Genomic DNA, 26,506 nt, shown 5'->3' with positions numbered 1-26,506 from the left:
TTTGTGGTGTTTGTGTGTTGTGTTATGTTTTTGTGTGTTGTTGTAGTGTTTTTGTAGTGTTTTGTGTGTTGTATGTTGTGTTTGTGTGTTGTTTGTAGTGTTTTGTGTGTTGTTTGTAGTGTTTGTGTGTTGTTTGTAGTGTTTGTGTGTTGTATGTTGTGTTTTGTGTGTTGTTTGTAGTGTTTTTGTAGTGTTTGTGTGTTGTTTGTAGTGTTTGTGTGTGTTGTTTGTAGTGTTTTTGTTGTGTTTGTGTGTTGTATGTTGTGTTTTTGTGTTGTTTGTAGTGTTTTTGTAGTGTTTGTGTGTTGTGTAGTGTTTTTGTGTGTTTGTGTGTTTTTTGTGTTGTTTTTTGTGTTGTATGTTGTGTTTTTTGTGTTTGTTTAGTGTTTTTGTAGTGTTTGTGTGTTGTGTAGTGTTTTTGTGTGTTGTTTGTAGTGTTTTTGTTGTGTTTGTGTGTTGTATGTTGTGTTTTGTGTTGTTTGTAGTGTTTTTGTAGTGTGTTGTGTTGTAGTGTTTTGTGTGTTTGTAGTGTTTTTGTTGTGTTTGTGTGTTGTATGTTGTGTTTTTGTGTTGTTTGTAGTGTTTTTGTTGTGTTTGTGTGTTGTATGTTGTGTTTTTGTGTTGTTTGTTGTGTTTGTGTGTTGTATGTTGTGTTTTTGTGTTGTTTGTAGTGTTTGTGTGTTGTGTAGTGTTTTTGTGGTGTTGTTTGTGGTGTTTTTGTTGTGTTTTTTGTGTGTTGTATGTTGTGTTTTTTTGTTGTGTTTGTTGTTTTTGTTGGTTTTTGTTGTGTATGTTGTGTTTTTGTGTTGTGTAGTGTTTTTTGTTGTGTTTTTGTGTTGTATGTTGTGTTTTTGTGTTGTTTGTAGTGTTTTTGTTGTGTTTGTGTGTTGTATGTTGTGTTTTTGTGTTGTTTGTAGTGTTTGTGTTGTGTAGTGTTTTGTGTGTTGTTTGTAGTGTTTTTGTTGTTTTTGTTGTGTTGTTGGTTGTGTTTGTGTTGTTTGTAGTGTTTTTGTTTGTTGTGGTGTGTATGTTGTGTTTTGTGTTGTTTGTAGTGTTTTTGTTTGTTTGTGTTGTGTGTGTTTTTGTGTTGTTTGTGTTTTTTTGTGTGTGTTTGTGTGTTGTATGTTTGTTTTTGTGTTGTTTGTAGTGTTGTGTGTTGTGTAGTGTTTTTTGTGTTTGTTGTAGTGTTTTTTTGTTGTTTTTGTGTTTATGTTGTGTTTTTGTGTTGTTTGTAGTGTTTTTGTAGTGTTTTGTAGTGTTGTGTGTTGTATGTTGTTTTTTGTGTGTTGTTGTAGTTGTTTTTGTTGTGTTTTTGTATTGTTTGTAGTGTTTTTGTGTTTGTGTTTGGTTTTTGTATGTGTTTTGTGTGTGTATGTTGTGTTTTGTGTGTATGTAGTGTTTGTGTGTTGTGTAGTGTTTTTGTGTGTTGTTGTAGTGTTTTTGTTGTGTTTGTGTGTTGTATGTTGTGTTTTTGTGTTGTATGTTGTGTTTTTGTGTTGTTTGTAGTGTTTTTGTTGTGTTTGTGTGTTGTATGTTGTGTTTTTGTGTTGTTTGTAGTGTTTTTGTTGTGTTTGTGTGTTGTATGTTGTGTTTTTGTGTTGTTTGTAGTGTTTTGTGTTGTGTAGTGTTTTTGTGTGTTGTTTGTAGTGTTTTTGTTGTGTTTGTGTGTTGTATGTTGTGTTTTTGTGTTGTTTGTAGTGTCAGATTCCTTGAAAACCTTCCGGTCGTTCCTGTGGTTCCTTCACACCTGGAACATGAAACACAAACGTCTGTCAGACAAAAATAAACACCAGCAGACGCAGCCTCGTAGGAAGAAGTTGTTTTTTAATGTCCAACATCTCTTTGTTTCCGTGGTAACAGGGGAACAGCATCATCCCTTTGTCGGGACGGGAAACATCCCATAATGAACACAAAACATCTCCCTTCGTCACGTCTTCACGTCTTTTCTCTCCCTGGGACTCGTTCGCGTCAGATGGGACGAACATGAAGCTGAAGTTTCCAAACAGAAATGAAACCCACGAAGCTTCAGACGTTCGTTTCAGAAAAAGGACAAAAAGAAGAAAACGAGGCTGGATTTGGACGCAGCTGCTTCATTTACACCCAGAACCAGAACCAGAACCAGAACCAGAACCTCAGAGCGTCTGGATTTAGACTCTGTCACATTTTTTCATCACCATTAATGAAAGTATCTGTTTACGTACGAATACAGACGGACTGGAAAATCAGACGATAATGACTGAACCCACTGAGAATCCAGGTCCAGCTTAGACTGTGGACATGAATATTTATAACAATCAACCAAAAGGTAAAAAATTTACCAAAATAAAGAAAAATTATAAATCAAATGGACAAATGAACCAACAAAATAGACAGAAATGAGCAAAAAATGGACAAAACTGATCAAATTAATGAACAAAAACTAACAGGAATTAACACAATCATCAATAAAATAAGCAAAAATGGTCAAAAATAACCAACAAAATAGACAGAAATGAGCAAAAAAATGAACAAAATGAACAGAATATCCAATCAAAATTAAAAGAAATTAACAAAACTCTTAATAAAATGAACAAAAAATGAACCAATATGGTCAAAAAAACAACAAATAATCTTTTGTTTGATCACTGCGTCTTATTTTCATTTTATTCTGAACCTGAAAACAAACAGGAAGTCACCGTTTGTGCAGATTCTCTAAATCTTCTGTCATTTTTTGACTTTAATCTGTTAAAGTCAACATGAAACATTTTCTTTAAACTGTTTCCCAGTTCAGTCACTGTTTTCACTTCAGTTTTTCCTTCTAATCTGAACATATTTCCGTTTGTTGTGCGTTAAACTTCATTGTTCAGTGTTTCTTCTGCGTCCCGTCTGAATTCCAGGTGTAAATAAAAACGTTTCCGTGAGGGAAAAAGAGGAAATGTCCGGATAAAAACAGGCTCTTGTATAAAACGTAAACTTAAATAATCCATAAAATTAATTTAAACATCATTAATTAAAATAATCTCATGTCTGTACAAGTTAAAGGTACCGTCGCCATCGGAGGAAAACAAACACATGAACACGTACGTTGTGTGTTTTCTGTATTTTTCGTCTCATTTGTCTTTTTTTCTGTTTTGCTTTTTTTCAGACCTGGTTTCCATCTGGTTTTAAAATGTGAACATGAGTCGACGGCTGAGAAGCGTCTGCTTCATCTGCAGCTCAACATTCGACGTCGGTTTCCTGTGTTGGAGGGTTTGGATGTACAGAATCCAGAATGTGTCGGTTTAATTTGACCGTTTTAATGAGGATCTGCAGATAAACAGCAGCAGCAGCGTCAGGTCACATGATACATCTGAAAACTGAACGCATTCTGTGCATTTTCATCAGAATCTAACTGATAAAATGGACAAAAATGGATGAAATTATCAACAAAATGAACAAAAATAAATATAATAATCAACTAAATTTACACAAATGGACAAAATTATCCCAAAAAAATGAACAAATGGTTCAGTTTTTTTTTTTTTAATTAAATAATTTAGCATCATTTTTATCATCACTAATGTGTATAAAAATATGTGCACTGGAAAAATCTAAATGTTACCGAGTGTATTTTTCTCATTTCTAGTGCAAATATGTGATCACACTTAAAATCAGACAGAATGACCTAAAGAGGAACTGTTCACTGAGATAGAACTGATTTAGAGACAATAGATGTGGAAAATCTGATTTACACTAATCTGACCAAGATCATTTTCGTATATTCCACTGGCAGATTTTTTTTGCTTAATTCAAAAGTTTTTGCTTCATTCCAGATTTTTTTTTTTTGCTTAAATCAAGATTTTTTTGGTTAATTCAAGATTTTTTTTTTTTGCTTAATTTAAGACTTTTTTCCTTATTTCAAGATTTTTTTGCGTAAATCAAGATTTTTTTGCTTAATTCAAAATGTTTTTGCTCAATTCAAGCAAAAAAATCTGCCAATGGAAAAAGTGAAAATTATCTTGGTGATGAATAATGAAATAAGTCATTTTTTCATTTTCTGATTGTGGATTCTCAATTGAATATGAAAAGAATCAATGATACACAGATTTAGACATCACGAGCATTCTAGATTGAAAACAACAGAAGAAATACGAGCATTTTCCAGGACCTAGAGGGCGCTACGACAGAAATATGAATATATGTGTTTATGGAATAATTTCTACTGACATTTACCAGAATAAATAAACTAATCATTGCATTTGTGATTTAATGGAAAAACCCACATTATCCACTTCTGTTTTTTAGACATTTAGTAAACATGGGTACAGTTTTGCGCAGATGTTTGATGGAAAAGGGACCGGTGTCATTTCTGAGTTCCTATTACAGATGCGGTCTGGCAGATCTGAGGACCACCGCAGACGTCAGTGGGTGTGGTTTTATTCTGCGTCACCTAAACACACATTTTAAAACCAAATGGAAGCCGACGGTCGACGCCGCTCTGAAACCCACCTGTTCTTCAGGACCAAACCAAACCACAGCAGTGCATCTGAAACCCTGAACCCCTCTGATCTGTCGGATGTGTGTGCGGTTACCTGATGAACCCATGTGTGTGCGGTTACCTGATGAACCCATGTGTGTGCGGTTACCTGATGAACCCATGTGTGTGCGGTTACCTGATGAACCCATGTGTGTGCGGTTACCTGATGAACCGTTAACGCCCTCAGGCTTTAACGCCGACGGGGCTGGAAACAGGAGCGGCTCCTTCACCTCCACAGTCTGGACACTTTACACACTCCTGCTGTTTTCTGTATGACGGCGCATTAGGGCCACAGAAGAAAATACAAACACCTGTCAGTACCAGAAGACAGTCCGAATATATCAAGAATAAAGCCATAATAATATTACGAGAAAGTCGTCATTTAAAAACAGGTGGAAAAATATCCTGATTTCCAGAATACAGTCGTACCTACTGGTCTGATAATGAAGAACTGGAACATTCTGTGAGGTTCTACTTTCATTTGGGCTTTACACACAAAGGCCAAATACTGAGCCTATTAGCCCCGCCCACCAAATACTGAGCCTATTAGCCCCGCCCACCATCAACACATTAGCATTAGTCGTCCGAAGTGAACGTTGCTGCTGGCACTGAAAACTCTGTCATCAACAACGAATAAGGCTTAGGATTTATAAATGCTGACTTTTTATCGCAATAGTGAGAATTTAATTTCCAAATACTATGACTTTAATCTCATTTCTTCACTGGAATCCAGTTTTCTGTGTTTTGCGCTGCAGAACCTCCAGCCCATGCACCAGTGTCTCTGCAGGTGTTTGTACTGAAACGAAATGGAAAGAGTACTGATAACATTGAAAGATGTCTTAGGATCTGTATCAGAAGGCTGTTGTTTGGTGCAGGAGTACACATGTATAGTACTTATTTTGTTTATTTCCTTCTATTGCATTGGGCTGTTGTATATGTCCCATTTGTGTGTGTGTGTGTGTGTGTGTGGGCGTGAATGGTGTAAGATTAATGTAAATAATTAAAATTGTAATGTAATCTAGAGGAGACCCCAAGAAGAATAGCAACTGAAATGAAAAATGAAATGTACTAATACTGAAAGGTTAACTGTGCATACTGTAGATGAACTAATACTCTGGAATGTGTGGGCGGAGCCTTAGTTTTGAAAATGTTTCTAGTTTTATGAATGCTGGCACTTTAACACTTACCCAGGGACAACATCTGAAGAATAGCTTTTTTGCTAATACTGGCACATTTACAGAAATGTTCGTTAATGTGCACTGTCCCTGCCAAACAAACAAACACTTTGTTCAATTAGTTGTTTTTGTTTTTTTAAACTACGACTTTATTCTCATAAAATTATGGCTGTTTTTGTATTCGACATCAAAATATGCGACAGATTTTAACCAAACTGTTTTGTGAATGTGTGACTTTTCGTGTTTTATTGTTGTCCTGGACCTGCTGAGACCACGGTAACCACGGTAACCACGGTGACGACAGCACTGGAGATGTTCAGGGTTTGCATATCTGGACGGACCGGAGGCGAAGCAGCTTCAGAGGGTTTTAGCCCAGACAGGTCAAGGCGTGACCTGGACGTGGGAGGTGTTTCTGTGGTTGTTGTCGTATGGATCAGCTGATTATGGTCTAGATCAGCTGATTATGGTCTGGATCAGCTGATTTTGGTCTGGATCAGCTGATTTTGGTCTGGATCAGCTGATTTTGGTCTGGATCAGACAGCACCAGGCACCAAGATACACAGACTGAAGACCAGCTCACATTCATATACAGAGGAATCACAAAACAGCACAGGATGGAGCCTCCAGACCCCCACCCGGACCGGACCCCCACCCAGTCCTTTCTCCTCTAATCTCTCCTTCCTCTATTTACAGTCTTGCTCGTCGCTCCATAATCTCTGGTTTTTTATCTCCTGTGGCTGTACACGAACGTCGACAGGTGAGAGGGAAAGTTTCTCAGGAAAAAAACAGGGACATTTTTGGGTTTTTTCTTTTCTCGTTGGGGGGTAAATCTCCACTCGCACCAACTTCGCTCACAACCACACACCGACACAACCGTAAAAAAAACAAAACAAAAACAAACAAAAACAGAAACATCACAAGAGATTTCTTCTTCATCTCCAATGAAAAAGATACAAAATGTATAAAAAATGTTATTTACAGTCTCTTCTTTTTTTTTTGTTTTCATCTGGGTCGGGCTGAAACACTGAGGCGTCTGTTTGTCTGTCACAGTTTTTAGGCCGTAGACGTCGACTGGAGGATCTTTAACGTGTACAGAACAAACGCCTTCACCTCGTCCACTCGTCCTCCCGTCCACTCGGTCTTTGTCTCCGCCTCCTTTAGGTGTAGTCCTCCCACGTTCCCAGCATGCCCCGCTGGTTCAGGAGCGGCCCTGAGCTCTGAACCCAGCACTGTCCCAATGCATGATGGGATACGGAGGCTGTCATCAAGACTGTCCTTCACTTCTGTTGGCTCTGGAGTGAAAGGAAGAAAGAAAGAAAGAAAGAAAGAAAGAAAGAAAGAAAGAAAGAAGTCAGTGTGAGAACAAAAAAAAATACACAGAATAATAATGATGTTGGATAGAGGGTCAGTGTGTGTGTTGGTAATTGGATTTTCTTTTCAGAAACAAAACAAAAACTAGTGGTTCATTGAGTTTTGTTTTTAAACAGAATTAAAAGTTAATTTCAAGGTGTTTTTCTTTTTCAGTGTCAAAACAGATAAACCAAATATAAAAAACTGATTTTCATTTTCTCTAAAAACAAAAAATAAAGTTACTACCAACAGAAATGGAAAAACAGACCAAAAACACCTGTTTTTTCATGTTATCAGACCGCATGTTCATTTTCAAGGAAAGTTTCTTATAAACAATGGGTTTGTATGAAATCTGGACATCGTAGACATGCTCCTCCACAAATGTCTACGAACTCCAGATTTCGTACGAACTAGAAGATTCGTACAAACCCATCGTTCCTAAGAATCTTTGTGACCTCGATGGCATTAGCGCTCTGTCCTTCAAAATGACAACATCCAGTCTCAGAAAATTTAAAAAAAAAAAAAAACAGTTGTTTTTCATTCTTTCGATTGTGCACACAAATTAAAATTTGGAAATAATCAAATGGACCAAATGTGTGGTTTCATGTTGACATTTTTGATATCTGATTTGGTTTGACCCGTTAGTTCCAGACTTGTTGGTGTGTTAGTTTTAGTGTCTTCTCCTTAGATCGTCTCCCATGGACCCACTGTATTAGACAGAACAACAACACCTGGAAGATCTGGACCAGTTTTTCAGCTGTCATGTCATCCTCCTTCACAGTAACGCGTTTGTTTCCTCTAAATAACACCAAATTCTGCATTAGCACAGAATGCATTAGGCTCAGTGGTCAGTGTATCTGTTGGTAATTGGATTTTCTTTTCAGAAACAAAACAAAAACTAGTGATTCATTGATTTTCATTTGAAAATAGAAAAATTTTAATTAATTCTTAGGGGCTTTTCTTTTCTGTGTCAAAACAGATGAACCAAGTTTAAAAAAATAGATTGATTTTTGTTTTTTCTAATAACAAAAAATGAAGTTATCACCTGACAGAAATGGAAAAATGGACCAAAAAGATTAAGAAAGATGGGTTTGTACAAAATTTGGACGTCGTAGACATGCTTCCTCCACGAATGTCTATGAACTCCAGATTTCTGGAAGATTCATTCAAACTCACTGTTTTTAAGAATCTTTGTGACCAAGGCATTAGCACTTTCCTTAAAAATGTACAACATCATCCGTTTCTGGTCAGTTTTTCAATTTCTATCAGGTAGTAACTTTATTTTTTGTTATTAGAGAAAACAAAAATAAATCAGTTTTTTAAAGATTTGGTTTATCTGTTTTGAAACTGAAAAAGACAAACACCTGGAAATTCAAGATCAATTCTTCTGTTTTAAAACGAAAATCAATTAATTACTCTTTTTTTTTGTTTGTTTCTGAAAAGAATACCAGCAAACCCACGACTGTCCAGAACAACACACCAACAAGTCAGGAACTTCTGGGTCAAACCAAATCAGATATGAAAAATGTCAACAAGAAACCCCACATTTGGTCCATTTGATTATTTCCAATTTTTAATTTGTGTGTACAGTCAAAACAATGAAAAACAACTGGTTTATTGATTTTTGATTTGTACACGAATAATGAAATAATGAGTCATTTTTTTCATTTTCTGATTGTGGATTCACAATTAAATATGAAAAGAATCAGTGATACACAGATTTGTTTCCTGTTCTGTTTGTATTTGGCGTTAGGAGAGAACAGGAAGTGAAGTCGTTCGGTTCTAGGCAGGTGCTTGGTCCTGGTGGTGCTGATGTCACCTGTTGTTCAGACTACATCCATAAATAGGACAGTTTATCTGAATGCAGATTTCCCCCCAGAACACACATCTAAACGCAGAATTAAACATGAGAAGACAACACCACTTTTGCGTTTTCGGTTCAGATCGTTACCGTCTGAGCGTCGCCTTAGAAGCAGGAGCAGAAGGTTCATTAGGAACATTAAGGAAGGTCAGAAGAGCAGAGATTTTATAGTCAAAGAGAGGAGCAAAAAGAGAAGAAGGAAGCAGGAAACTGAAAGGAAACCCGTTTACATCGTGGACTCACTTTAATAATTTCATCAGTTCAGTTGAGTTCATGGATGTTTGAAGTTTTTCCTCGGGGCGAACTCTGTCTCATTAGTAAATCTACAAACTCTGAATCTACTGCAAATACACTCCACCCACTGGGTTAAGTGGAAGAAAAAGTCTTCAAAAAATATTTAATAAGTGATGAAGGACTGATTTAACACATTTAATGTTTTAGATCTGCAATTAATATTCACTAGAACAGGAAAAAAGTCCAAACAAAACACTGCTTTAAATCTGCCTTCGAAGGAAAACTACAAACTGAACTGATAAATAAATGACAATTAAACCTCGTCTACTGTTATATTAATGAGACAGAAGGTCAACATTTGGATAAAACACCGTCAACACTAGACCAGCTCTGAATGTTTACAGAGATTCTTCATTCATTTATTTATTTTCACTTTCATTCAGAGACGGTGAAACTTCTACGTACGCCTTAAAACTTCTGCACAAAAAATGAACCATTTAATTCATAAACTGATGACGTTCATGTCCGTGGGTCAAACTAAAGCTCTGAACTAATAAAGTTAATGACAGAGATGGACTGGAGTTAGGGTTCGACTGTCCTCAGGTCAGTGGGATTTCTGTCTGTTTATTTAGCTTCAAAAATCTGCAGTTCCACCTTAAATACCTCCTACCACTGTTTATTATTATTATTATTATCATTATTATTATTATTATTATTACTATATATCGTTGTCATGACTACTATTACTGTTACCACTTAATTTGAACTTTCACCCTGTAATTATACACACACACACACGGGGGGGGGGGGGGGGGGGGGGGGGGGCAGGTTTGGGTCTTCAGGACTTACTCGGAGTCGGGGGACACCTCAGAGATGCTGTGGGAGGTGGCGGACTGAGGAGGGGAGGGGGAGGGTCCGGGGTTGGAGGCGGCCTGGGGCGGAGTCAGGACGGAGGAGTTGAAGGACGCCAGGATGGAGGACAGGATGTCCAGGTGCTCGCTGGACGGCTGTCGGCCTAAAGGGTTGGGGTTGGGGGCAGTCTGACCCGGGTACCTACATGGGGGGGCCGAGTCCAGCCGTCCTCTGTGGTGGGCGGAGGGCGGGGCCTGCTCCTGCTGAGGCTCCTCTGAGATGGGGGGCGGGGGCGAGGACGAGGGCGGCTGGTCGGGGTGGGACGGTTGCCGCGGCGGCAGCGTGCGGAGCCACTCCCTGCACGGCTGGGCCTGACCCCCGACCCCGTTGGTGTCCAGCTGCTCCCGGGACCGGCTGCTCATCACGGCCCCCCCCAGGTGCTCCCTGGACGAGGCCTGGCGCCGGGTCAGCGTGTTCAGCTGCGACCTGGACCCGCTCAGGTAGCCCTCCGTCCCGGCGCCGCTCAGGTCCTCGCGGGAGGCGTGGACGCTGCCGGTGTGGTGGTTGTCCAAGCGGTCCCTGGACCCGCTCAGGTTCTCCCTGGACGAGGACACCCGGGGGTGGTCCAGGCCCAGGCCCGCCAACCCGGCCGGGCCCAGCCCCAGCTCCCTCCTCCTGGGTAACAGGTCCAAGTTGTCCCTGGAGCCGCGGGAGTCCAGTCTGTCCCTGGAGCCGCCCACCGTCTGCCTCCCCAGGGGGTCCCGGGACAGCTGCCTCCGGGCCAGAGAGTCCAGGTGTTCTCTGGAGGAGTAGCGCGACGCCGGCTGGGACAGCGAGCCCGTCCCCCCGCCGGCCGCCGCCGTGGCCGAGTACATGCGCCCGTAGGAGGCGGCGGGGACGCCGCGGTGACCCAGAGTGGACGTCCGGTACCAGTTGAGTTCACTGGGGACCCGACCCATGGTGGACAGACCCTGGAGGGCAGGAGGACAACCCAGACGGTTCTTCAGGATACCTGAGGAACCAGAACCAGAACATCAGAGCAGGAACAGGAAACAGGAAGAGAAGGAAAATAAAAGGATGAAAAACAGGTCAAGGAAAGAAGAAGAAGGTGGACTCCTTTAAGAAAATGTAATGATCCATCAACTATTTATCAGGAATTATTCCTGTATCTGAAAAAGTAAGAAACAAATAAACATTAGATTAATAATAATAATAATAATAATAAGAAGAAAAAGCAATAAAAAACTAAATTAACTACAACAAACATTGTACACTGGAATGAACAATAAACATTCATTCATTCATTCATTTTCTGAACCCGCTTTATCCTCACTAGGGTCACGGGGGCGGAGCCTATCCAGCTGCCTATGGGTGAAGGCGGGGTTCACCCTGGACATGTGACCAGGTCATTGTAGGGCGACATATAGAGACAAAAGATCACTGTCACATTCACACCTATGGGTGATTTAGATGAACCCATTAGCCTATCAGAGCATGGCTGTGGATGGTGGGAGGAGCCAAAAAACCAGGAGAGCAATAAACGAATTAAAGAACATAAAAATAAACCTTTCATCATTTTAAATGTAAGAAAACAACCATCTTTACACTTTACTCTAGGGTCGTTATCGTTAATGAAATAATGAAAACTAGGTGTGAAATAACATTTTCATTCCTGTTACGATAGCAGCTGAAGTTAAAAACAAACCAAAATGAACAACGACATGAACCAAACTGAACTCTAAGCCTTGATAAACAAATGTAAATAAATTGCAATTGAAAAGATTATGTCCACATTAAATTAGAATTAAATTAATCTCTTGTGTGATTACAGTGTCTTGCTCGTGGGTCTGTTTCTTTTGGAGGAAACTAAACTGTTCTTTTTGGACTTTTCCATCGCTGCAGGTTCAGTGGAGTTTATTCACATCCCATCGTTTAAAACTCCAGAGGAGACGACATGAGTCCAAGGTTTAGCCCAGATGAGAGTGTGTGTGTGTGTGTGTGTGTATGTGCAGTATGTGTGTGTGTTTACAGTTTCTCTTAAATGTCACCCAGCCTTCGCGCCTACAGCAGTGCCTTCCAACTCTGTGTGTTTTGCTTTTTTATTTAGTTTTTTTTTGCCTGTAGTGAACGTTTAAAGGCGTCAGTGGAGCCTGAACAGCAGATGCACCTGTCGACTCAAACACTGGGGTTTAACACACACACACACACACACACACACACACACACACACACACACACACACACACACACACACACACACACACACCTCCTGTTAATAAAAGATAATGTGAGTCATTCATGTGACCTTTGAAGTCTGAAAGGTGTGGATTCCTCCAGAACTCAAACCTCCTTTTATGTATTTCTTCAACTTGATCCATAAACTAGAATACCAAACACTCAATAACTGTCATATTTTAACCCTTTAAATGACATGTTTATAATGGAAACAAACCAGATATTTGATGCAGAACATAAAAAATAAACTTTTTTTTCCCTCCAATATATGATACAAAAAAAATGTATTGATTATTTGTTGATTTTTTTCATCCTGGCATATGTCAATGATTAACACCAACATTGGTTAATATACATTATTATTTTTTCTAAAATGAATACAGTAATCAAGAAAATGAACCAAAAGTGAACAGAATACTCACAAAATGAAGAGAATCACCAAGGAAATGGATAAAATAATGAAAAACTTGAGGGAAAAATCATCAAAATGAGCAAAAATTAAGAAAATAATTAAGAGAATAAACAAAAAATAAACTAAATAATGAACAAAATGAACAAAAATGAATAAATTAATCAACCAAATGAAGATAATCATCAAGGAAATGGATAAAATAATGAAAAACTTGAGGGGAAAATCATCAAAATGAGTAAAAATTAAGAAAATAATGAAGAAAACAAACAAAATAATGAAAAATATTTGGAAACCATGTCATGTTTGTGTATTTTTTCTTCAGAACACATCCTGTTTTTCTCTGCTGGTATAGAAACATAATTTTGTGTGCTCTGTTTTGAATGCATCCCCTGATCAGCTGATCCAGGAGTCATATTTTACCGCTGAACTCTCCTTCTCTGCATGTTCACACACTCATTCAGAGCTGAGTTCAGGGGCTTCTTCCATCGTAGGTTCATATATAAATGTGTAAAACCCAACAGGGATATGGTCTGGGTCCTCCGAATCAGTGATAAAACTGATGATCAATTACCTGAACCTTATGACTGATTGACAGACGGACATGAAACTGTCACTGGAGGAATTTAAGACACAAATAATAAATAAATACATCTGGTCGGTGTGATGTTTCTAAATCTGCATCTGTCCTTAATCTTACATTTTCTTATATCTTTATCCTCAGATCATAACTATCTAACTCAGCCACAAATGAACAAAAGTATGTGGACATGTTGAATTCAAGTGGTTCTGTTCTAACAGGGGTCTGGGATCCACAACAATAAGGACTAATGTCAGAACAGAGTTTTATATTACTGGATAAATATACTCTTGATTATTAATATTGATGTTTCTGTGCCTGATCCTCATGAACAGGACATCTGACAGCTGGAGACATGATGTGTCCACAGATTTATGTCCATAGAGTTTAGAAACATCAATATTTCAGTAAAGTTTAATGGTAGAGTTTTCTTCCTCAGTCAGATGTAAAGAAGGTAGATGGTTAGCAAAAAAATCTGAAAAATGAAGAAAATAATCAACAAAATGAACTAAAATGACCAGAATAATCAACAAAATCAACTAAAATGGACAAAATCTAGTTGTTAATCCACTATATGAACATCAGTCTGTGGACCCGTTGAATCCAGGTGTTTCTTTTCTAACAGGGGTCTGGGATCCAAAACAATAAGGACTAATGTCAGAATAGAGTTTTATATTATGGGATAGATATCCTACAGATTATGAATAGTGGTGTTTCTGTTTCTGACCTTTGCGGTGTCTGTGCGGCTGTGTGAGGCCGTTCTCGTCTCCGCTGGTCAGCGCTGCGTCGGGCTGGTTGTTGTTGGCGGCGTCCTTGCTGTAATCGGCCCCCAGGGGGCGCTCCGAGCCCCACTTCTGAAGGGTGTGTGTGTCACACTCCTCCAGCGCCGGCCAGTAGGACAGAAGGTCATTTCCATCCAGGTCTGAGGAATGAAACAACAGCAGCTGAACTCCACTGGTTTACAGCACGCAGACGCTTGAACCCTTTCACAAACGATCAGAACCTCAGTCAGATTTAATTTGATTTTATCTTTTTGTAACTTAAATTTTTATTGAATTTTATGTAGAATCGTAACATTAACCAAAAAAAAAGAAACACACAAAAACAAACAAAACAACAAAAATAACAGACAAATGAGTACAAAACAAAACAATACGCCCAGGCAGCAACAGTCAGTCTGATTTTCATTTGATTCCTCTTTAGGCATGAAAAAACAATGGAACTGAGTTTTTTTTGTTTTATTATGAATCTGTTTTTTCATTGAGTTCCATAAATGTCCACTCCTCTGGACACCGTGAGTTCAACTTTTAATGTAAATAAATATATATTAACAAATGGCTTTTCATGAGTTAACCATTTCCTAGTCACTGTTTCCTTTTTCTTTTTTCTTTTTTTTTTTTTTTTTACAAAATGTACACATACATTTTCATAACAGAATTTTCCTTTTTTGCACTAAAACAAACAGAAACATCTGGATTTGTCATTATTGGTAATTATGCATTTATTTGACTGCTTTGTTTTCATTTCAGATCTAAATGGGCTGAAAGTGGGGACAGTACTTCAACACCTGTTGTTCCTGGTTTTTTTTTGTTTGTTTTTTTAATAAAATTTTTAACACATTACATATAATTTCTGGCATGAATTGGTAACATTGTGTGGGCATAAACCCCCAGACCCCCCCCCCCCCCCCCCCCCCGCCAGACTACCTCTGAATTTTGAAACAGGAATGAAAGCAAAGAAGAAAACAGTTGACAGACAACATCCATTTTTGACTGTCTGATGCTAGCTGTTTTTAATTTGGAATGGAGCGTTTTGCTCCATTTCCTGCAGATGTCTTCATCAAACTGCACATGTCCGCAGACAGACAGAATGTGTTCAGGATGAACCCACAGCCGTGGAAACTGTCAAACACCACATGGATGTAGATGGAGTCACACTAATGGAACAGGCAGAGGAATCATGGTTGAGTGTCATTTATGTGGAACGTCTGTGGTGAAGGCAGAGCAGGAACTGGGAGCTCATTTACAGTCAAATAGGACGGAGCAGGACGGGGGGGGGGGGGGGGGGTCTCCATCATTTAGTGAGTCTACAGCTCACCTTTCAGCCAATCAGAACAGAGCTGTCAGGTCTGACATGTGGATGAAACACATGTAATATCTGCAGATTTTATGTCGACGTGACTGAATCTGGTGGAAAAAGGACAGATTCTGCGCAGAGACAGGACGGACAGTTTAATGGGGGGACACTGCAGCGTCTGTGGGACATACCGTTCAAAATGGAGCCTCTGTGTTTGGAATGTTCTGGTAAAGCTCCAACATGTGTCCAAAAGTCTGTGGACATGTTGAATCCAGGTGTTTCTTTTCTAACAGGGGTCTGGGATCCAAAACAATAAGAGAAGCCTATGTGAATGTATATGTGTATGTATGTAATAGTCTATATATGCATTTGTACATGTATATGTAAGTGTATGTGCATGGGTATGTACATGTGTGTATATGCATATATGTATGTATATGTAGGTGTATTTGTATGTATGTATATGATGGTATATGTGGATGTGTATATGTATGCATGTGTACATGTATGTATGTTTATATAGATAGATATATGTGTGTATGTATGTGTATATGTATTTATGTATATATGTACATATGGTTGGTTTAGACAAAGGGGTGAGAGCTAATAAGCTCTGCTTCTTCTCACTCCTTTTCAAATATGACTTTTTTCTTTTTGCGTGTATCATTATTTCACGTTTCCTTGAATTTTCAGTTCTATATTATGTTGTGCAAAGAAGTCAAATAGTAGCAACCAGGAAGCTTGTATCATTCCATATTTGGCATAAATTAAAAAAAAAAAAAGTCAGAATATAGTTTTATATTATGGGATAGATATACACTGGTTAGTTTGGGTTAAACTGTCATGGATAAAAAACTAAACAAGATCTGTGTTGATATGAATTCAGTCCAAACCATCTGTGAGTCAGTTTAGGAATAAAGGTAATAATTCAAACCTGTTTATTTTGTGTGATGTTGTAAATACAGTTGTCTTCTTCTTCGTCTTCATATATATATATATATATATATATATTGTGTATATACATATTGTATATACTGACTGAATGTGAGGACAGATGTGTGTTTGTCTTTTGATACATGTATAAGAATCAGTCTGAATTCATCTGCATCAGAAATATGTTTAAATATCTTACCAACAGAGCAGAAAATCACACATTCCGTCTGTTTGTTTGATCAAATATCAGGAAAAGAGTTTTGTTTCCATAAACCTTCTATGAAATAAACCTGTTAAAGAAATGACAAAACTCAGTGATGTGTGATCTGATTATGTGTTTTTATCTGCTGTAAAGTGTCTTTGAGTACCATGAAGAGCACTGTACAAATCAAACGTATTATTTATTGTTGTTATTATTATTATTATGTGCTTTTAATGAATGCCAGATTGTACAAAGCAAAGAAAAAAACGTAAACAATGAATAATGCTATGCAGTTATTTGCTAGAAATGTACAAGAAAATATCTGCACAGAACGACTGTAACACAACCATAATAAAGAATTCTGATTGTGCTAAAAGAGGAAACTCAAATGGTGACGTTTTACATTTTCAAAGATAAACTGACAGACTGCAGTTGAATTCTGGTCCAGATGAGCTGAACTAAAGGATGTCCTGTTCTGTTCCGTCTGTTCTCATGGCTCTGGAACAACCACAGCCTCTTTAACACTCCTTTATCTGGGACTTCATCTTCTCCTCTTCCTCTGACGTATTGATCGGACTGTGCTCTCCATCTGGTCCTGGTCTAATCAGCCGTCAGCTCTGGGTCACATGTGACCTTAAACTGGGGTCATGTGATGCAGACGGTGTTCTCCAGTCCAAGAACTGATGGACTGTATTGATGTATGGATTTACAGCTGGTGTTAGTGAAGGTGTTGAATGTGGAGCTCAGTGAGAGAAGAACCACGATTAAAAAAACCCACGTCAGTAACACAAACGTGAGGACGATGCAGGAGGAGCAGGTGGAGAACGTATTGATCAGTGATTAGTGACGGTTCCACAGGTTCTGCTCATGTATGGGAGGAGTTTCAACATGAAGCGTTTACATCCAAGACCGAAATGTTGGATTCTGTCATTTTAATATTGGAACCTAAAGCTGATTTTAAATGTTTTACGTATTGGTTTATGTGATTGGAAACTGATTACTTTGATTTAGGAGCTCCTCTGATTCAGCAGAACCTGAATCATTGGGTTCATATTCATATATATATATATATATATATATATATATATATATATATATATATATATATAGTCGGAAAATGACACAAATGTATTTAAAATGAAAAACAAACAGCAGTTAAATCCAATGATAAAGGTTTATTTTATTTCTTAAGTGGTGTTTGGATGTTTTTGATTCTGAAATGAATTATTTTCTTCAAGTAACTTGTACTAAATCACTTAAACCCCCTTATTTTCCTATTATTCTGGGGGTTTTTTGAGTAAAAATCAGTTGCGTTCACGGATGTGCATTTACCCAAAAAGAGATAAAAGATCAACTGAACATGTAGAACAAAGACAAACAGCGAAAAATGTCCCATTTATTAGGAAGCCTCTGAATGGGACTCCACTAAAAACCCGATAACCTCCACTTTAGCAGAGTTTTTAAAGTGTATTGATTAAATCAGGTTTGACATTTATTTGACATTTTAGGAGATGATATGTTGAGCTGCAGGTGACGTTAGGTGGACAATAAAAACAGGAATGAAGCGCGAAGTGTGGATAATAGTCTCCCCTGGATACCAGAAGGAATATATAATGATAATAATAATAATGATAATAATAATAATAATAATAATAATAATAATAATAATAATAATAATAATGATGCCATCACCTTAAATACTCACATCTGTGTAAAACCTCTGCGTGTTTATACAGTGAAAATAATATTCCAAATATCATTCCAGATTTCTTTAAATTCAGGGTTATTCTAATGTCAGAGGTCTTTATAGTTTTATTTCATATATTTTATTTTTTTTTATATTAGTGAATGGACCAAAGGGAGGACAAATGTGAGTTTATATGGATTTGAGTGAAATTATGGGATGGACTTGATGATGAATTGAAGTCGTTCACTTCTTTGACACAGTTTATAAAATGCCTTCAGGAATATTCAGTTGAGATGGTCGATCTGTTTTTGTTCTGATCTGAAAGTTCAATACTGAACACATTTAATCTGAGAAGTGGATCAGAGGAAAAGGAGAAGACCTGAATGAGCTTTGGCTTCCAGAACGTTCCTTATGTTTATGATCATTATTGAACTAAGGGCAAAGATTAATGTAGAAACCAAAATAAACCATTCATTCATTCATTCATCCATCCATTTGTTCATTCATCCATCCATTCATCCGTTCATCCATCCATTAATTCATCCATCCATTCATTCACCCATCCATTTGTTCATCTATTCATTCATCCATCCATCCATTTGTTCATTCATCCATCCATCCGCTCATCCATCCATCCATTCATTCATTCATCCATTCCTTCATTCATTCATGCATCCATCCATTTGTTCATCCATTCATCCATCCATCCATCCATCCATTTGTTCATCCATTCATCCATCCATCCATTCATTCATCCATTTATTCATCCATTTATCCATCCATTCATCCATCCATTTGTTCATCCATTCATCCATCCATCCATCCATTCATTCATCCATTTGTTCATTCATCCATCCATTCATCTGTTCATCCATCCATTAATTTATCCATCCATTCATTCACCCATCCATTTGTTCATCTATTCATTCATTCATCCATCCATCCATTTGTTCATTCATCCATCCGCTCATCCATCCATCCATTCATTCATTCATCCATTCCTTCATTCATGCATCCATCCATTTGTTCATCCATTCATCCATCCATCCATCCATCCATTCATTCATTCATCCATTTGTTCATTCATCCATTCATCCATCCATTTGTTCATTCATCCATTGATTCATCCATCCATCTATCCATTCATCCATCCATCCATCCATTTGTTCATCCATCCATCCATCGGATGTGAGGGGGTTTCTGTACCTTTGGTGCCGTTTTGGGCGGGCTCTGTGAGCAGGCGTTCGCTGTGATTGGAGCGTTTGAAGCGCCGCTGGATGCGTCCTCGGAGGCGGACGTTGTCCTCGCTCTCGGAGGACGGGATGGACAGGCTACGCTCCTCCTCCATGGACAGGTCCGAGTCCGAGTCCGAGTCCTCACCTGATGGACGAGACGGACGTGGTTTTTCTGGACACGTTTGTCTGACTGCGTTCATCCAGTTTGTTCTCAGTATAAATAATCCTGTTTCCCTTCCAACTTCACCGGATTATTCTGGGGTTTGACAGGGACGCACAAAAACTGTCAGACTGGTAATTAGCTCCAGGTTTCTGCTGTTAAAGGTAGTTTTTCCTTCCACTGTCTCCAGTCACAAGTGTTTGCTCCTGGAGGATTCTGTTGGGTTTCTGTAAACTGGCTCAGATCAGGGCTGTTAAACTCATGTTAGTTCAGCTCAAATTGGTCTGCAGTGGGCCGGACCAGTCAAATAATAACAGTGAAAAAAGGAAAAGTATATTCTGATCAGGTTTACATCTACAACGTTCCCTTAAAAATTTGAATAACATGAACAACTTGAATTGTCTTAAGAAAAACAAGTGTAATTTTAACAATATTCTGCCTCAGTTTATCATTTACACGTGCGTTACAATCGCACATAACATTTAGTAACAGACAGAATACTGGTACAAATGCATTTACTTTTCTTAAGACATTTCCGTTTGTTCATATTTGTTCAGGTTATTCATGTTTTTGTAAAAGTATAGCTTTGTAAACATTTTCATGTAATTTTACTTTTTTATACCAAAAAACAGAGACAGAATTTGGGGTTGTCATTATTTATAGGTTATTATGATAATATTTGACTGGTTCTGATCCACTTGAAATCTCATTGGACTGTACGTGTCTGTATGCAGAACCTGAATTAAAATGATTTTAACACCACTGATTGTTAATATCTTCAGTGTAATTTTTGCATTTCACAAATTCATCCTGCAGACTGGACTGGACCCTTTGGCGGGCCGGATTTGGCCCCTGGGCCGTATGTTTGACACCTGTGGCTTAGAGTCTGGTTTCAACCAACTCGAATAAAATTTGATTTGATAATTATCGGTCTGATGCTGAAAAAATGACGTCATTCAGATAATTCCGATAATTAAAGTTTACACCGATAAATACAGCCCATAATAATAAATCTAAATTGCTTAGATTTGGTGCATTTCACCAGTGCACAGTGTATGCTGTTGCCTTGGCAACTGCCATAAAAACCAAGAAGAAGATCCAGATCCAGATCCAGATCCAGATCCAGATCCAGATCCAGATCCAGTGGTTGTTTTGTCTGTTTGTGTTCCGACAGCAGCAGAAGAGGAACATTCAGAAACAGCTGACTGTAGTTTAATGTCACAGAACAGTGACCAATCAGCACCAAAGTAGGTGTGGACATGTGTAGCCACACCCACTTCCCCCCTCTGCTAAACCACACCCCCAGTTTAATGGCTGTTGTCCACATTCATCCTTGTCCTCTCCATATGGACACATTCTGGAGACAAAGCTGAACGGAGCTGAATGTGTGAAAACAGCGACAGTCGATCGTCACCAAATCCAGTCTGTGACAGAAATAGAACTGAAAACCCTTTGGTCTGTTGTCTGAACAATAGACCAAAGCAGAACCTAAAGCAGAAAGAGGCTTTAGGTTCTGGAGAAGCCTTTACTGGACTATTAACGCAGTTTAACACTGACTAGAAAAAAAGAAGAAAACAACTGGAACTATTGGGGTTTGGGATCAGTTATGAGAAGCACAAAGGTATCGGTCATTGGTTATAAAAAACAAACAATTATTGTGCATCCCCAGTTTTTTGTTTTTTTTTGTTTTTTTTAACATATTTTCTCAAACAGATATTTTCTCCATCTGTCCACACGACCTTCACTTCCTCAAATATCTCCGTACACTCACAGTGAGCGTGTTTTCCTGGCAGTGAAACAAAAGCAGTCGTGGTTCATTATTTATTCATTTGACATCTGTTTCTTCAGTTTGTTTCTGGAACACGAGTCACGACGCAACAGCAAAACCCACAATAAAAATATGATTCATGTGTGCACAGACGATCAGGTCCTGCGTGGACGGAAATATGACACCACAGGTTCACAAAAACATGGATGTACTGAACATAAACCCATGTTTTAACAAGCGTCTACATTTAACCCAAGACCCAAACGTCCACCATCGACTACAACCATCTACTGTTTAATACCTGCTGATCTACTAATCCTATCAATCCGTGTCAATAATTGGTGTAAAATACAGTTCTTCATCTTTTCATGGTCATCAGATATGACCATATTTGGACGTTCAATGGCTCTGTAGTTACCGTGGAAACACCATCATCTTCTACAGCATTGATTCAACAGTAAAACCTATGGAGTTGGATCAATGACAGTGGATAAAATGAACAAAAAAGAATATAAAAAGCCTACAAAATAATGAATAATGTGGAAAAAATACCAAAAAAATGTACTAAAATGAAATTAAAAAAAGCATAAAATGAGCAAAAAGATGAATAAAACAGCCAAAGTAATGAATAACAGGGAAAAAAAAGGAATTATTAATTAACAAAATATTAAGAAACATAAACAAAATAAGCCATAATTTAACCCAAAAAAAATTGTAAGATTGATTTACCAGTAAAACCCATGGAGTTGGATCAATGACAGTGGATAAAATGAACAAAAATGAAAAAAAAAAAAAAAAAACCCTACAAAATAATAAATAATGTGGAAAAAATACCAAAAAATGTACTAAAATAAAATTAAAAAAAAGGATAAAATAAGCAAAAAGATGAATAAAAACAGCCAAAGTAATGACTAAAATGGAAAAAAAAGAATTATAGATCAACAAAATGATAAGTAACAAACAAAATAAGCCAAAATGAAAAAAAAAAAAAAGAATTTAAAATTTTTTTTAACATTGATTGACCAGTAAAACCCATGGTGTTGGATCTATGACAGTGGATGGACACACTCATATTTTTGGCCAAATTGTGATATTTGCATAAAATGAAGCAGCAGTGTTAAGAGAGTAAAGTTCTGCCGATATCAAAATTTGGCCAAAAATATGACTTAGACGATAACGCTAGTAGGCTAACGATAAAATGAACAAAAATTTATCCAAAATTTACAAAATAACACTAAAAGAAAAAAAGTGACTGAAATGAAACAAAAAAGAATAAAATAAGCAAAAAAAATTGTAAAAAGTAACAAAAATAATAAGCAACTTGAATACAATACAGCACAAACTGAATGAAACTGAAGAAAACGAATAAACCTGCGTAGTTTGTTCTGTGTTGTTAATACTGAGGGTGTACCTCCGTCTCTGTGGAACATGGCCACGTCCAGGTCTGTGGCTCCGGTGTGGCCCATGGTCTGTTCCAGGGTTTGACGAGCCAGAAGGTTTTCTCTGCAAACAAACCACAAAAACACTCAACATTACACACAGACGTCTGAGTCCAGGTTTGGTGGTTTTTTCGAGTTCAAACGTCCACACGTGCACTAGTGACTTTTGTACAGTTTGTGTGTGTGTGTGTGTGTGGGTGTGTGTATACACACACACAAACTGTGTGTATATACACACATCCACACACACACACCCATATGGATACATATATCTATATAGGGGTCATGTTTGCAGAACCATCCAAAGCTCAACCTTGTCTTGTCCTGGTCCAAACCCAGTCAGTCCCATGTGACGGTGTGGCCCCGCCCACTGAGGCGTTGGGTGACTCCACTCTCAGATCCATTAGTGCTGCTCCACATCCTCTACAGGACATTGTTCCATCAGATCTTCTTCATGTTTCTCCCACTGACACACTTTTACCCACTGAAGGAGTTTCCACCCTCAGGCTCTTCATCCCAGTGGAACTCACACGTTCAACTTCCACTTCAGCTGATCGCCTTGACTTCTGTTCATTTGGATGATTGGTTCATTCAGCTTGTTGATTATTGGATTTATTTCCTGAGTAATTTGTTGTTTTCTTTTCATTTGTGTTCATTTTGTTTAGTGTTTTGTTTGTTCATTACTTTGGTTGTTTTTGTTCCTTTTGTTGATTACTTTGTTCATTTTTGCTTCATTTTTGCTTTGTGGTGATTATTTTTGTCCAATTCATGGCTCATTTTTGTTCATTTTTGTTTCCTGGTGATTATTTTTGTCCAACTCGTGGAATGTTTTTGTTCATTTTTGCTTTGTGGTGATTATTTTTGTCCAATTCATGGCTCATTTTGCTTCATTTTTGCTTCATGGTGGTTATTTTTGTTCAACCTAATCCGTCGGTTGCTTGTGGGCTCTTTTGGTGTCCACTCTAGTGGTTGTGAATGTGTTTATTATTATTATTTGTTTACTCCCACAGTAAAGGCAGAGCGGTGTGGATGTGTGACGTACCTGGCGGAGCTGACGGAGGAGATGGTGGAGGTTCCCAGGGTGATGCGATGGAGGCCGCTCTGCTCCAACAGGGAGGCGTTATGGTAGGGGTTCTGAGCCTACACAAACAAACAAACAAACAAACAAACAAACAAACAAACAAACATTACTATTACTCACATATTCATATTACTTATATACCGTTGCCACAACTACTATATTATTACTATATATACTTTTTTTCTTCAGTTTCGTTCAGTGTGTGGCTTATTTTTTTGTTCTTTTTGCTTCTTATTTTTGTAGATTTATTATTATTTTTTGTTCTTTTAATTCATCACTTTGATTGTTTTTGGTCATTTTGTTGCTCTTTTTTTTACTTTTTTACTTCATTTTAATAATTTTTTTTTAGCACAATATGTATTACTTTTTAATTTTTTAAATTCATTTTTGTTCATTTTATTTAACATATACTGTACATAAGCCCAGTGTGTCCATCCACTGTCACTGATCTAACTCCATGGGTTTATTATTAGTTTTTCTTCAACTTCATTCAGTTTGTGGCTTATTTTGTGCATTTTGCTTATTATTTTTGTACATTTTTTTTATTCATTTTGATGATTACTTTGGCTGTTTTTGTTCATTTTCTTGCTTATTTTCTGTATTTTATTTATTATTTTGTGAATTTTGTTATTTGTTTTTATTCATTTTACTTATTTTGTTTGTTTTTGTCCATGTCTGTTTCCCTTTTCCCCAATTTTGTTCAGCGTGTGGCTTATTTGGTTCATGTTTATTATTATTTTGTTGATTTGTTATTCATGTTCGTTCATTTTATTGATCATTTTGGCTGTTTTTGTTTAGCTGGTAGCTTATTTTCTTCTTCTTTTTTTTTTTTTTTTTTTTTTTTTACTTTTTTTTTTTTTTTTTTCATTTTATTTAGTATTTAATGTATATAACCCCAGTGTGTCCATCCACTGTCACTGATCCAACTCCATGGGTTTTACTGGAGAATCAATGTTGTAGAAGATGATGGTGTTCCCTCGGTAACTATGGAGCCTCTGAACGTCCAAATATGGTCATATCTGATGACCATGAAAAGATGAAGAACTGTATTTTACACCAATTATTGACATGTATTGATAGGATTAGTGGATCAGCAGGTATGAAACAGTTTAGATCAGTAGATGGTTGTTTCTTTGAGGGTTAATGGAAGTAAATCCTACTCTTTCTCATTTAAAGTATTCAGACTCCCTGTTATTTTGTGTTTTTAATTTGAAGTTTCATTGAACAGAAGTGTGACAGTCCCCAGTTTGGTTTTTATTTTCACTGACACAGAGGCTCAAACGTCTGACATGAATGGACTTAACTCTGAGCTCATTAAATCTGTGACCTCAAACCCATGTTTATTTCCTCCAACACATGAGGTTCTTTAGTGTGAGAACGTCAGACCAACAGCTGCACTTCTCTGATTCTTTTCATTTTGCAGAATATCTGGGCCAGTCTGACATGACATTAGGGTGGAGGAGTCAGTTCTTCACAGCTGTAATTCCACTCAGGACTCAGAGCTTTATGTGAAACTGACACAAACCAAAAATAGAAACAGCAGCAGCAAATCTGGAAGTGTCTGCTCCTCAGATCAGAAACTGTCTTCTGCAACTTTACAGCTTTAACGCCTGCATTTTCACCAGAGGATTCCACAGAACGTACGCCTTATTAACCCATAAAGACCCAAACGTCCACCAACAAACTGTTTAATACCTGCTGATCCACTAACCCTATCAATCCATGTCAGTAATTGGTGTAAAATGCAGTTATTCATCTTTTCATGGTCATCAGATATGACCATCCAGCAGGATGAACGCATTTGGACAAACAACAGGAGGTCTGACATCAGGGAAGTACAAAACTAAGAATTTAATTCAATTTAATGAATGAATTTGAATTGATTCCACCCTACAGGAAGTGGAATTGAATTCATTGTACTTCAGATAAATTCATTCTCATCAAGTATGAGTGAGAATGTGATACTTTGAACATATAGTTTTCTTCCAAATGGAAAAACAGACACTAACATTAAACTAACATTCCCTTAATGTGGAATTATTAGCAATATCTTGCTAATCCTATCATTTTCCACAATTTAAAAGTTATTACAACTTTAATGATCTGTTTTATAGAGCATATTTTGAATGCTGATTTGTGGTAAAAAACAAAAACAAAACAAAACAAAAAACATATTAGGCCTATTTCCTATAACAAAGTATTGTGTACATACAGTTCATCCAATAATATCTGTATGAAACTCATGTTGTAATCATATGTCACATACACTGTAAAGCTTCATTGTTAAATACACTTTAATTAAGGCTCATAAATTTCTTTGAATTTCATGGAATTCCAGTTCTACTTCCTGTCGTTTGAATTGGAGTTGCCATTCCACGTCCTGTTTGTGATCTCAGTTCAAATTGAAAAATTGAATTTGAATAGAGGGGTCATTCGCAATTTAGTTCTGAATTTTGTACAACCCTGTTTGGCATCACTAGTAAATATTGTAAATATTATAACTGCAGTGATAAAGGTGGTGTAGGTTCCATCTGTTAGTAACAGTGTCCTCCTGAAGCCTTAATGAGAAGGAGATCTGCTCCATTTGATAAACGTCACAAACTGTTTGAGTCCATGTTTTGTATAAGGAAGGTTCTGGATTCATCCATCTGATGGTTCTAGACTTTAAGGCAGCAGAGAATAATATATTCAACAGTTTACATCTGGGTGTTTCTCTGAAACTGGGTTTATTTTA

The 26,506-nt window shown here is 37.6% G+C and overlaps 1 protein-coding gene across 1 annotated transcript in view; it reads right to left on the bottom strand.

Moving 5' to 3' along the window:
* Window positions 1-6,139: 6,139 nt before the first annotated feature.
* The window catches only part of celsr3 (cadherin, EGF LAG seven-pass G-type receptor 3), a 207,968-nt gene continuing 187,601 nt past the window's right edge, over window positions 6,140-26,506 (bottom strand). Inside the window, 6 exon segments of the mRNA XM_030137998.1 lie at window positions 6,140-6,962; window positions 9,965-10,979; window positions 13,919-14,113; window positions 19,296-19,469; window positions 22,664-22,755; window positions 23,734-23,831. Of these exon segments, the coding sequence (XP_029993858.1) occupies window positions 6,935-6,962; window positions 9,965-10,979; window positions 13,919-14,113; window positions 19,296-19,469; window positions 22,664-22,755; window positions 23,734-23,831 (1,602 nt within the window). The 3' untranslated portion in view covers window positions 6,140-6,934.

The sequence above is a fragment of the Sphaeramia orbicularis genome, chromosome 7, assembly GCF_902148855.1.
Source record: "Sphaeramia orbicularis chromosome 7, fSphaOr1.1, whole genome shotgun sequence".
Classification (NCBI taxonomy): Eukaryota; Metazoa; Chordata; class Actinopteri; order Kurtiformes; family Apogonidae; genus Sphaeramia; species Sphaeramia orbicularis.
This window is presented reverse-complemented; position numbering and strand designations above follow the sequence as displayed.